This window comes from Pelophylax lessonae (genome assembly GCF_965119305.1).
Source record: "Pelophylax lessonae genome assembly, chromosome: 1".
Taxonomy (NCBI): Eukaryota; Metazoa; Chordata; class Amphibia; order Anura; family Ranidae; genus Pelophylax; species Pelophylax lessonae.
The window spans coordinates 193650872-193663973 of NC_138768.1; the positions used below are offsets into that span (position 1 = coordinate 193650872).

At 39.8% G+C, this 13102-nt stretch overlaps 1 protein-coding gene across 2 annotated transcripts in view; it reads left to right on the forward strand.

Moving 5' to 3' along the window:
- Window positions 1–787: 787 nt before the first annotated feature.
- Window positions 788–13102, forward strand: part of PRR16 (proline rich 16) — a 491794-nt gene continuing 479479 nt past the window's right edge. For both annotated transcript variants that reach the window (XM_082262232.1, XM_082262231.1), the window contains exon 1: window positions 788–1329. In XM_082262232.1, coding sequence (XP_082118358.1) covers window positions 1186–1329 — 144 coding nt within the window. In that variant the 5' untranslated portion in view covers window positions 788–1185. The remainder of the gene's footprint in view (window positions 1330–13102) is intronic.

The following is a 13102-nucleotide window of genomic DNA, read 5'->3' on the forward strand; positions in this document are numbered from 1 at the left end:
AAATAATTGCTTGCCATACGATATTGCACAATCCATATTGCATTTTATTTTAGAGCACATTGTGGCTAGTAGAAAAGAACCTCATCACTGATGCTTTATACCAAACAATCTCTCTTTCCTTCTTTTTCTTGTATATAGGAGACTTTCCCACATCTGCAACCATAAAGCAGGGCTGTTGCCATGTTTCACTATTGATTTAATTTGAACCTGATAAATGAGGAGTCATAAATTTAGAAAGCCCTTGAGCCACAGTTATAAAATAAGAAGGTAAAAAAGGAGACATAGCCACTCTTCAACTTCATTTTATTTCATTTTTTTTTTTCTGAAGAATGAAAGCATTGCATCCTTCTTATATGAATGACCCTTCAGCTTCCCTGGGGATTCTTTTTTACTGACATCTTCACCTCCCACTGCTTCGCTGCATACAGCATAAAAGGGAAGTATGTTTTCCTAGCCAAGCTAATGAACTATCACAAACCATTAGCTATTGCTAGATTGAATTGGAGACAAGAGTTTGTAAAATGACAAATGATGGATGTTCTTTATTGACGTGGTATAAAACATGTTGGGATTATGCTTCTTTTTTTTTTTTGGAGTGTGTTTTAAATGTTTTAGTTGGGCGCACATAAATTATAATGCATGCTTCATGTGAATGACACGGAAAAAAAGAAAAATCTGCCTGTTATCACTGGTCCCTTTGGTAATGCATAGTAATGGCAGTGCTGTATTAGTATGAGAAATACGGTAATGCAGGAGCGTAGAACTGAGCAGAGAGAGTGTGTGTGAAGCAAGCAGCAAGTAACAAGCAGTAGGCGTGCTGCTGAGTATAGAGTAGCACGCAGAGTGAGAGGATGTGACTGTCACCGTTAAAAAAAAAAAGTCAATGGATATTTAGGCGTTGCTCAAACAGGGTGGCTTATGTCATACGTTGAACTTTGGGATCTTGCACTTTTTTCTTCCCTTGATTTAGCAAAGCGTTGTGACGCAGGCACCGCTCGGCAGTCGCCACTAGTCTGCAGCCCATTCCCTGAGCAGTTGTGTTGGAGTTCATGGCACTGTGTAAACAGGGAGAGGAAAAAGAGGAGAAAGAGGGAGATCTGAGAAAGAAAATGCGGGGAGACAGCCGCTCAGAGAGGGCTGCAGCCGGACACCCTCTAAGAAAGCTCCCTTGAGTTGGACTGCAGCATGTCAGCAAAGTCTAAGGGGACATCCTCGCCGACAGAGGGGCCATCCTCCAAAGCCAAGGTGAAAGAACAGATCAAGATTATTGTGGATGATTTGGAATTAGTCCTGGGAGACTTGAAGGATGTAGCTAAGGAACTTAAGGAGGTAAGGCAATCAAAGACATTGGGGGGGGCGGTGGGGGCTGAAAGCATAATGATAGCCTCAGTCAAGCAGGGAGAAGAATACAGATGTTCTAAAAACTCTCACCTAACTATCAGACACAAGAAGCTTCCTCCTGCCCTGCCAGTATTGTCAAGGTGTGCATTGCTGAACATGTCTTGTCTTTTCTCTGGTTGGTTTTCTGTGAATGGGAACATGTATCAGGAGGCTAAACGTTTGCTGAAAGTAAAGTGATTAGCGTCATGCATGTTCTCCTACCACCCAGGTTTTCATATAGCTTGTATAGCAGGAGATGCTAGCTGCAGTGAGCCTTTCTTAGATATGCATATGATTCCTGTCTTCCTGATGTTAAATGACTAGCTGTATAATGTGACCAACTGATCTCCTGATTACTGATGTGTGCACCGCTGTCCTATACACACATGAGAACTGATACACTATCATACATCTTGATTCTTGTGTCCTAGCCCGGCGTCTTAGTAAAAAAAAGTGTGGCTGTGCAATCCACCCATTGCTCCGAGTACCAATGACTTTTTTTTTTATTAATGGATTTCAAATTCCATTCAGCGAGAGGAGAAGATGTGTCCTGCTGAAATGGAAGGAGGCTGCTGTGAGATATTTCATGCTGAAAGCACCTTTGCGTAAATGAGCAATTTGTACCGCACTGCTTAAACTTAATCTATAAAAGGGCTGTTGTTACAATTAAGACTGTTTAGCAAGCATTGGCTTCCAATAAAACTTTAAGGCTAAAAACATCCATAGTTCTTGTTGTTTACTGGAAACGGGAGTATTGGTATTATACTCTATTGTGTTCTCTTGTGTTACTGCTTATTCTACCTTAATCATACACTTGAAAAATAGATGGGTTCATGTTTTCTATAAAATAGAATGACATATCTTGTTTCAGACAGCTAGAGCTGAAGGGAGGCAGATCTGTCATGCTCAGATAAGGAAAATATGTGTTTGAAAGCCCCCAAACATGTGATGAAATTAACAATTCTGGTGCTCAAAACAAATCACTACAGCATTTTCTGGAGGCATTTTTTTTTTCTAGAGAATGAGTCAGCTTCTGAAATAATGTATGATAATATAAAGCACAATGGTTACATTTGTGGATTCAGTGCCAGTGGTTCGGAAAAGTAATTATGTAAGTGCTGAGATAAAATTAAAAAAAAATAGATCTTCTCTTAATAATTGCATGAAGTGATTAAAGGGAATGTAAAGGAAAAGGTCTATCTGTCTTGTGCACGTTCTGAGGAAACATGTTTGCCTTGCCAGTGGCAAGTGTCAGATTCCTTGTGGTTTAAAAGCAGACATAATGTAACTCGGAAGATAATGTCAATGGCAGATAAATGTAGCTACAATACAGCTAAGGGTTTTTTTTTAAAGCAATTCACTAAATCATAATTTTGCTCCACAACTGGTCGACAGATGGTTGGATTATGCACTGAAATTCTACTGGAAAGATTTTGTACTTTGACTGATAATCCTTTGTTTGCCATTTATATAAGACAGGCATTCATTTTATTGAGTGTGCAGCTTCCTCTCCAAGCTGACTGCAACAGGTCTTTATTTTGACAGAGCAATGTCTTGGCATTTAATTGTGTAATAGCAACAATTGGGATTTCACTCCAAAAGTAGGATATGTGGCTTTAGGGAAGGTATATGAAGGGCAATATGGTAATGTCAGAAGGGAAATATCTATTGGCGCTTTTCCACTGCATGGAAGCAAAGGGTTCGGCTCGCTTTTGTGCTTTTCTACTGCTGGTACCGCATGGTACGGTGTAGGAACGGTTCGGTACGGTACGGTACGGCGGCGCTTTTCCACCGAACGGTACGGCTCTCTAAAACAGTACCACCTCGATTGTGGTTCCAAGAGGTACCATACCGGTACCATATCCCACAATCCTTTACATGCAAACCATACCAAACCGAACCGTTCCAACACCGTACCATGCGGTACCAGCAGTGGAAAAGCAAACCGGGCCAAGCAGGGCCGAGTGGAGCCGAGCCGGTACTTGCAGTGGAAAAGTGCCATATGTGAACATCATGCACAGTGATGGCAAGAACATGGGGTACAACTGCACCTAGGCCCCTAGGCCTTGCACTTGCACCACTAATGAAATGGGGAGACCCCCACAATAAATGACATCATTATTGATGCAGCAATAGAATTACCATTCAAAGGTTGAACAAAAAGAAACAGAAAAGGGTGCAAAACACTAATTGCAACCCGCAATTGTTTTGTCTCCAAAATATAGCATAACAAAGTTTTATCTTCCTCAGTGGGGCATTGGAAACTTGCCCAAAAGAAAAGCTTAGAAAATGTGCTGCATTCTGTAGAGTACAATGCCAGTACACAGCTAATAAATTAAAAAAAAAGGTTGATTTGTCCCATTTCCCCATGGGCCTGGGACAACTGTACCTTGTGCACCCTTAGAAGTTATACCCTAATCATCACTTTGTCTGGCCTTGGAAAGAGAAGGTAACCACCTACATAGCTATACTGATTTTGGACGAAAAGGTGATTTGCTAAAACATATGAGGTTTACTACTGGTATGGAAATCAGTGTGTGCAGCAAACCACTACTGTATGGATATTTTTACCAGTTTGATTGGATCTTTTGATGCAAACCAATTATTATGGTGCTAGCCTAAGTCCACACCCGATGGTACTGTAAGTCACCTCCGCATGAAGTCTTGCCTCATAAGCCTCTTTTCCGAAAATGGAGCTTGGCATTTAGATAAATGTTTATTTGCCTATGTATGCACATTATAATGGCTTAATACTAGAACTCAGATTATAACTAATAACGAAATGTCAAAGTATTCTATTCTTTCTCTCACTGTGACACAAATGATTTGAGAATGTAAAAGTATGAATCAGACACATTTATTTTGAACATAGCTGCATTCATTTTCTCCACTTTTTGTGATTCACTGTGTAATCATTCTGAAAGCAATAGCTGATTAAGTTTTTTTGTCCCACATTTGAATGTCAGAGGCAAATAATTCAATTAGAATTGATTTTTTTCCCTTTTTTTCTCTGTTCTTTGAAAGATATTTGTTCAAGAAAGATTTGAGAGATATTCTGGTAAAACCAATTGTAATTGTGATTGGCGCATCACTTCCCAAGCAGATTAAACATCAGGAGTGACTTAAACTAGATTGCAGATTGAATTCACTAATCTTCTGTTCTATTTTTTGGGTCTTTGTGTAAAGAAAACTACACATCTAGTTAAAGACAAAGAACTGACAGTTTAAAAATGCCTGCAGGAGTTATTTGCATACTAACTTTGTGCTTTTATCTCTCTGCTCACAAATCACTCCCTGGCAAGTGCTCCTTACAATAGGGGAAGTGACATATTCATTTATCACAGTAAAATTATGTAATTTTAAGAGCATAAGTGGCAAAAGCTTCATAACTACATGGCACAATTGTCAGAACATGAGCATTAAAATACATTTAGAGTATATTTACATTGGGGGCAGACATCTTGAGGGCTTAACCGCTACTTACCTATTTATTTTACAAAAACATATATTATGGAAATGGGTTGACCTTGCCATATGAATTGTCATGCATTTCAGTTTGTTTTCTAAAGCAGGTAAAATACATGGATATGAGGAGGAAAATGCTGCTCTCTCTCTCTCTCTTAAATGCGCTACCTTAACATGTTGTAAAAAATCCAGCCTGTGGCATTTAGGGTGCATTAACCACCGGCTTCTCATTCAATTTTACTGAATGGAGACACATTATGTCTGAAATGAATTGCAGTTTGCCCTAAAGTAATAGGTACTACCTATCAGTCATGGCTCACTCATTAAAAAAAAAAAAACAATCCTTTAAAATTGATAATTTCCAGACTAGAAGTCTCTTTAAAGTCAACAGAAATCCAAAAAAGATACACACTCCAAGTACTGTAAGTGTGTATTACAGAGTATAATTTTGGAAGCTCCTGGTAGCAATGGCTGATGGGACAATGAAGCCAAAAACAAACTGAGCCATTTTCTTTAACATTCTACCAGGAATACTTAGGAAGGAGGGAAGGAAAAGGCGGCACTGGCAGTCAAGGCTGCACAGGCAATGGCAGAAGCAGATATAAGGCAGACACAGCATTTGAAGCAGCCTTTGGGCCCTCTCTACTAAACATTTTAGGAATTCTTACCATTAAACACAACAATGAAATTTCCAAATATGTGCAAGTTGGCCTTACTTTAACATCTTTCAAAACTTTCATTTAGCTCTCATGCTTACAAAGTTGTTTTCAGGTTCCTAGGATGAGAATAAAACTTAAATTAAAATCTCAGTCCATGCTGAAAAGTGTCTCATCTGAGAAATGATTCTTACCTGCAATAATAGCAGAACCGGTTTACAATTAGGGATGAGGTTTGGGTATGGTACTACTATGGGTTGGCAGAGATTCCTTTGGATTTGTGAAGTTCACAAATCCTTTGGCCACCAGGCATCATTCACAACTATAAAACAGTGCATAGCCCTTTCCACAGGTCAGATGAGTTACAAAAGTCAATCATATGAAAGAATGTATAACCCAACCCCCTTTCTATAAAAGGATGGGTTCATAGTAGCCATATTCTCTTTGTGTGTTCGATTTGTTATGGAGATCTGACAGATACTTGATTTACTAAAACTGTAGAGTGCAAAAACTGGTGCAGCTCTGCATAAAAACGAATCACCTTTCAGTTTTTTTTTTTGTTAAAGCCTAACTAAAAGCTGATTGGCTACAATGCACATCTGAAACAGATTTTGTAATCTCCAGTTTCATAATAACTTGTTTATTAACCCTACAAATATCCAGAATTGAATACAAAGATTAGCTCGCCCTGGACTTCAATAGGGTTTGCTGCAAAGTTTGCAAACTTTGAGCAAGAGTTTGCAACCAAATCCGATTTACAAGTACACCTGCGCAACATGGAAAACAAACACTTCAGTAGTCGTCCTGCAATATTCAGCTGTTTCCCTTTTTTTATATTTGGGTGCACTTTACTAGAAACAGGTAATAAAGCCCATGTCCTGTTCATGTGCATTTTGTACATGAATTAGTTATTGTGCATAAACTCCTTAAGCCTAAGTTCACACTGAGGGCGAGTTTGAAATCGCACAATTTCAAACTGGCATTTCAGTCCGACTTCGGGGTGATTTGACAAACATCTGTGTGGGTTCCTGCACAGATGTCTTTTAAAATTGCACCCGAAGTCGCCAAAAGTAGTGCAGAAACTATATTTGGGAATAGGTAAAGAGCCACAAAGTCGGTGCCATTGCCGGCAACAGGCTCTGATTTGACAAGCAATTTGACATGTCAAATTGCATGTCAAATCGGCCCAGTTTGAACATGGGCTTAAAGGCATTTAGTTCAACAGTGACCCCTACTCATCCATATACACCTATAAATCCAGAAATACACACCTGTTGAAAATTAGTTTTATCCTCTGGCACAGTTGTCCCTGTGACTTTGAATAAAAGAAAAGGAATAAATAAAAAGTGCACATGATTGTTTGTGATTTTTATTTACATGCAACTTATCTTTTAACTGTATGTATAGCCAAAACCTTTTTAGTATTGGATAAAGTGGGAAAATGTTAAATCCTGTTGGGTGACTATTTTTTCTTCTTTGTGTCCCATTGGGAAGATCTTCCTTTACTTCTTTCCTCAGAAAATTCCCACGATGTGAGGGAAAAATTCCATAAAAGTAAGCGTTACTGTGTTTGTAGACATCTGTAATCAGAACAGTTGCCCCAATGGAAGATCTTCCCTCACCTCCTTTTCTGGTGACACCTGTAAAATGTTGGTTTTCTATCACTTTCTGTTCCAGTGACAACAGTCAGGGTGACAAAAAGAGTAAATCTCCCCAGTGAGGACACAGATAGCAAAAAAAACGTTAGAGTGGTTCTAATTTTCCCCAACTTTATCTAAAACATGGGTGTCCAACCTTTTGGCTTCTCTGGGCCACATTGAGTGTAGAGAAATTTTCTCGGGCCGCATATAAAATATATACTATAGTTAAGGTATATGAGTAATAAAATGTTGCCGCACCCTTCCCGCGCCGCCGCACCCCCCGCACTAATTTACCACAACTAGAGGATGATCAAATGAAATGGAATCAGTATACAGAGGTTTACTTATTCTGAAAGATATTAAAGGAACACTCTAACCACCATGACAACTTCAGTGATTTGAAGTGGTCATGGTGGTAGGAGTCAGAAACACTGCACATGCTCGCCTCCCCCTCCCCTTCGAAGGCAGCCTCTGCCTACTGTTAGTTGGAAGCCGCTGTGGTCGTGCCCCCGACCCGACTTCCTTCCTCTCTGGCAAAAAAAAAATTGTTGTCAGGGGGCAGTGGGCCGAATTGCCTGCGGTTCCGGGCCGCAGGTTGGATATGCCTGATCTAAAACAAAAAAGATGGCTATACTTACACTTTATATAGAGGTATTACATAACAATAGGAATATGTTACAGATTCCTTTATAGAATCAGCAGAGTAACTATATGTGACTGGATAACAAAGAAAAGTTATTTTAAAGTTATTTAATTTTCCAAGCTCAATACTAACGGCCTTCTTCCACCTCCTGTGCTATCTTAGTTGCAGGAGTTGAACGTTGGTATACTGATTACTTTTATAAGCATGTGGCAGAGATGCGTGAGCTATACATAGATATATTTGTATTATATTTCTGCCTTAGCTATTGCTGCTCTACAAATGTATATTTCAGAACAGATGGGACACCTAGAGTCATGCTTTTGCTATTGCAAAAAGTAATGCTTTATGAGAAGTATGTTGCATTCACAGCAAGTCATTTGTTACAGTTTACATTTCCGTGTCAACCAAAGTTTTCCCTATATAGTTTGGGCCATAATAGTTTTAGGCATATAATTAATAAATCTGTGATATAAGAAATACATAAACCTGTATTTTTGACCTAAACTTTGATAAAGGTCGGTTTCCTGGCTGATCCAAACAAGTATGCAAAACGGACTTTTAGAGTCAAGTGACATTTTATTCCTGATGTATGATGCACATACTGAATTAAAGCAACTAGCATTTTCAAAAGAAGGCCTGCAGTGACAGCCCACATATTTCCCCTATAACATATTTCCTCTACAATTAATGCAAATGAGAGGAGAAATCATGATTGAAATTGATAAGTAAACATAGTTTTCAAAAATCAAGAATCTGCGGGGGAAAAAAAACAATCCATATAATTATTTTGCACCATGAAGAGTGTTGTATTTGGCAAGGGCAAATACAACATCACAACATTCTCTACACATACAAAATTATACATATATTTGTTTTAATGCAGCTGGGATTGTTATTGTAGTACAAGTAGTACAATTAAAGATACTGAATAATAAAAAGTTGTCCAAAAAAAATTTTTTTATGTTAAATAAAGTCACCTTTCTGCTTACATAACAGAGGTAATAATGCTTCTTCACTGTCCGAGAAGGAGGGTGGAGACCATCAGGTGACATGTTCTCTAAGTTCCTTTAAAGCTGGCCATAAATAATATTGCGACTATGGACTGCGCCTGAGCCTCCGACTTATCGAATGTGGTTAGAACAGGTAGGGGGCACTCTCAGAATGGAAAAGGTTATTTACCAACACAGGGGGTCTCCACAAAAATTTTCTAAAGTTTGGGGTGCTTGGTTGGATTGCCCCGGAATGGCCCCTACTGACCTCATCCTGGACCGTTTGTTATCTTAAATGTGTAACTATGGGTTGGGACTGCCGGGGGAAGATTGCTTGACACTCTGGGGGTGGATTGGAAGATTGTAATAATACCGATACTGTCTCAGACAAGGTTGTTGGGGGTTGTCTGCTCTAAAGGGGTTGTGTTGTATGTGTTCTGTAAGCAATTTTGTGAGGTACTGGTGCTTTTATGTTCTTATGCTTGTACCGTATATTGCTGTTTTACGATGGTGCTGTGAATTTCTCTCAATAAAGATGTTTTCTGATTTAAAAAAAAAAAAGCTGGCCATAAATAAATCGAAATTAAACTGTTTTAGCAGGGACCGACTGAATATTGATCCATCTATGAACTTTCCCATTCATGAGAAGTCAATCAAACAATCTACTTCTCACGAACCAGCTTGGTGGAAAATTTTGCTCAGATCAGTGCTGCAGCAAGTTGATGGTGGGGGTGTCCCACTGTCAGAATACAATGACACAGAGGGGAGCATTCCCATATCCAACTGGGAATTGCTTCAGTTTTTGTCATTCAGCTAGCTGGCTGGAAGAAAAAAACTGAGCCATGTATGGCCAGCTTAACCACTTTCTGACCATATAAAGTACATATACGGCGGCAGGTCCTCTCTCCTGTGCAGGATCACATATCTGTACATAATCCTGCACTTCCAGGTCTGGGGCATGCACACACACAGCCGGCAGCCTGCTCCTGCTGTGATTGGACACAGTGAGATCCAGTCAGCAGGTCTAGGGGGGTCAATGTCTGCCTGGACCCTCCAATTATTTGGGAGAAATGCAGAACGGCGGTTTCCCTATGTAAACAAGGCAGATCGCCATTCTGTGAGAAGAGAAGGTTGTGATCCTTTGTTTCTGCAAAGCAGGAACATGGATTACTGTCTCCCCATAGTAAAAGCACCTCCCACACAGCTAGTAAGCACTCCCTCGGAACACATTTACCTATCATCGTCCCTAATACTACCCCCTCCCAGTCAGTGTCATTAGTACAGTGACAGTGTATATTTTTAGCATTGATCACTGTATTAGTGTCACTGGTCCCGCACCCACGCAAACATCGATTGTACCACACATGTGTGGTATTACTGCGAATGTCAGATCATGGGCAGTAATTCTAGCACTAGACCTCCTCTGTTCCTCTAAAGTGATAACCTGTAAAGGCTTTTAAAGCTTCAGGCAAAGCGCAATTTTTTAGGAGTGACATGTTTGGTATCTATTTACTTGGTGTAACATCATATTTTATATTTTACAAAAGACTGGTACTATGAATTGTGTTTTTTGCATTAAATTCAAAAAAGATAATTTTTTCTAAAAAAAAAAAAATGCATTTGAAAATCCGTTGCGCAAATGCTGTGTGACATATTGCAATGAAGTAATTTTAATTTTTGGGGGACATCATTTTATTTTTTGGGGCTTCTGCTTTAAAACATATATGTTGTTTGGTGGTTCTAAGTAATTTTCTAGCAAAACATACTTATCGTTACAGTATATGTAAACAAAAAGTGCCATTAGGCTCCGTTCACATGTCAGCGTTTGGATCGCGGGCAGAACCGCCGCGGTTCCGCCCGCGATCCGGAGATTATTGCAAATCGCGGGACGCCTAGCATTGCCAATTGATTTGCAATAGCCCCCCGAACGCCGAGCGATGTTGCCGTGATTTCCGCCTGCCGAATCGCGGCAACATCGCGCAAACAAAATCGCGGGACGCAATACGCTCCAAAGAAGCTCTTGTACTTCTTTGGAGCGTATTGCGTCCCGCGATTTTGTTTGCGCGATGTTGCCGCGATTCGGCAGGCGGAAATCGCGGCAACATTGCTCGGCGTTTGGGGGGCTATTGCAAATCAACGGACAACGCTAGGCGTCCCGCGATTTGCAATAATCTCCGGATCGTGGGCGGAACCGCGGCGGTTCTGCCCGCGATCCAAACGCTGACATGTGAATGCAGCCTAAAAGGCCTGGTCTAGAAGTGGATACATTTAGAATAAAACGTATACTTTTTATTTACAATAAAAAGTAACACTGGTCAAAAAAGCAAAACAAAAAAAAAAACTTTTTTTGATGTTTTATATAGTTTTTAAAAGACAATATAGTCAAAAGGCCTAGTTTGTCCCCCAAAAATTACTTTTTTATTTTAGTAAAAACAATGTTTTCAGTAAATAATCAAGCCTATAGTGGTAATGTAAAAATTGGCCATGCAGGATTTACATTTTTTCTACAGTCTGACTTCAGCTTTTGAGAAACAACTACACCTTTAGTGTGATTCCCCATAACATAGTCCTTTTGAATTCAATTAGAACCAGTGTATATATCATTCACAACAGACATTCAGTCATTCTGTATGTTGTTTATTGTCTGTTGTATTGGATGAGTTTCAGTATAAAAAAGCTGAGATGGCTCTACCTCTTAGTTTCTTCATCATCATCCTGGATCTTTGCCAAGATGTCCTGAGAAACCTGTCTGTCTGCAAAGGAGCTCATATATGGATCCCACTAGACAATAGACATAAGGCCAAGAATGATAAACGTACCAAATGCTTGCATGAGTATAAAACAATAGTGGATGGTACTTTAAGTTCTAATCAGTTAAAGCTGAACTCCAGAAAACTAAAAAGTCCTCCCTTGCAGTAGTTATGGGATTGCTGGGGTGCTGTGGTGTAATTACGTATTTGCAGCCTGTTGGATGCATATATGTTCATGCACTGATGTGTTCACTGCCTATGTCAGAGCAATTTTTTAATATGTATTTAGCATTAAGGCACATTTATGGTATTTCACTAATTTAAGTCAATCAGATGGTCTGTTGTTCAATTTTTTAAGCAGTGGTGCCAGCTAGGTGTGTAGCATTAAACGCTATTAGACCTTTCAATAACAGGGAGTCAAGTATGACTGCGAGTCGATCTCCTTTGGAAATTATCAATGGGTGTTTCATTACAGTCTGATCATTCACACAGCAGTGGAAGGAGGAATCTATTGCCTGCATTTCTGGGCACTTTATGGAATGGTTAGCCATCTTTCTATTTTGAAATTGACTTATGCATGGTTTTTTGAATATATATGATTTTCCCTTTATGTATTAATAATGTGTGTGTATATATATATATATATATATATATATATATATATATATATATATATATGTATATAAATTCATGTAAGTGCTCCTTAAGTAAGGGTATTGGATGTAATTGCTCACTTAGAGGATGTAAAGCATCACTTTTACTTAACTTATCCTCTGTTCCCCTGGCAAACATACTTCTTCTCTGCTCTGGCAGTGGACTGTACTTCAGTATGCTCCCATCCAATACAGAGATATGGGCTTTGCATTGGTCCTGATCAAATCAGAGGACTGCTGGAGCACAGGATAAAAAGATGCTGCAGGGACCAGCCTAACAGCATAGAGGAGCCTGCAGGAGCAGTGGATCAAGTAGGGAAAAGTGATTTTCATGGTTCTCCCAGCATAAACAAGCAGTTAACCCTGGCAGTGTGGGCTCTGCAAGGGAGGACGTTTTCGTTTTCCTTGAATTCAGATTTAAGCCTATTTTGACATAAATGGAATGAAAGCCCAAATGTGGTTAGCAATTCAAAAGGAATTATAATATTTTAGATGTAAATGTGATTTTAATTACTTTAGTACCACTCTATAAGGTGGCTACAGCGCGGTACTTTAGTTCTGGGAGGGCATCCATAGGCATCCTTCCATAACCCCGCCCCTTGGGCTTTGCTTCAGGCATTAGGCATGCTCTGTGACAGCTGTGTCCTTCTGACACAGCTAATCACTGACCAGCGTAAAGGGCCAATTACTGATTATCAGTGCAGCCCTGTCAGTGTTAATTAGTGCCTATTAGTGCCGCGTATTAGTGCATATTAGTGCTGCCTATCAGTGCATCCTCATCAGTGCCCATCAGTGCCGCCTCATCAATGCCCATGAGTGCAGCTTACCAGTGCCCATCAGTCCTGCCTAATCAGTGCCCATCATTGCAGCCTTTTTAGTGCAGCCTCCTCAGTGCACATCAGTACAGCCTCATCAGTGCACATCAG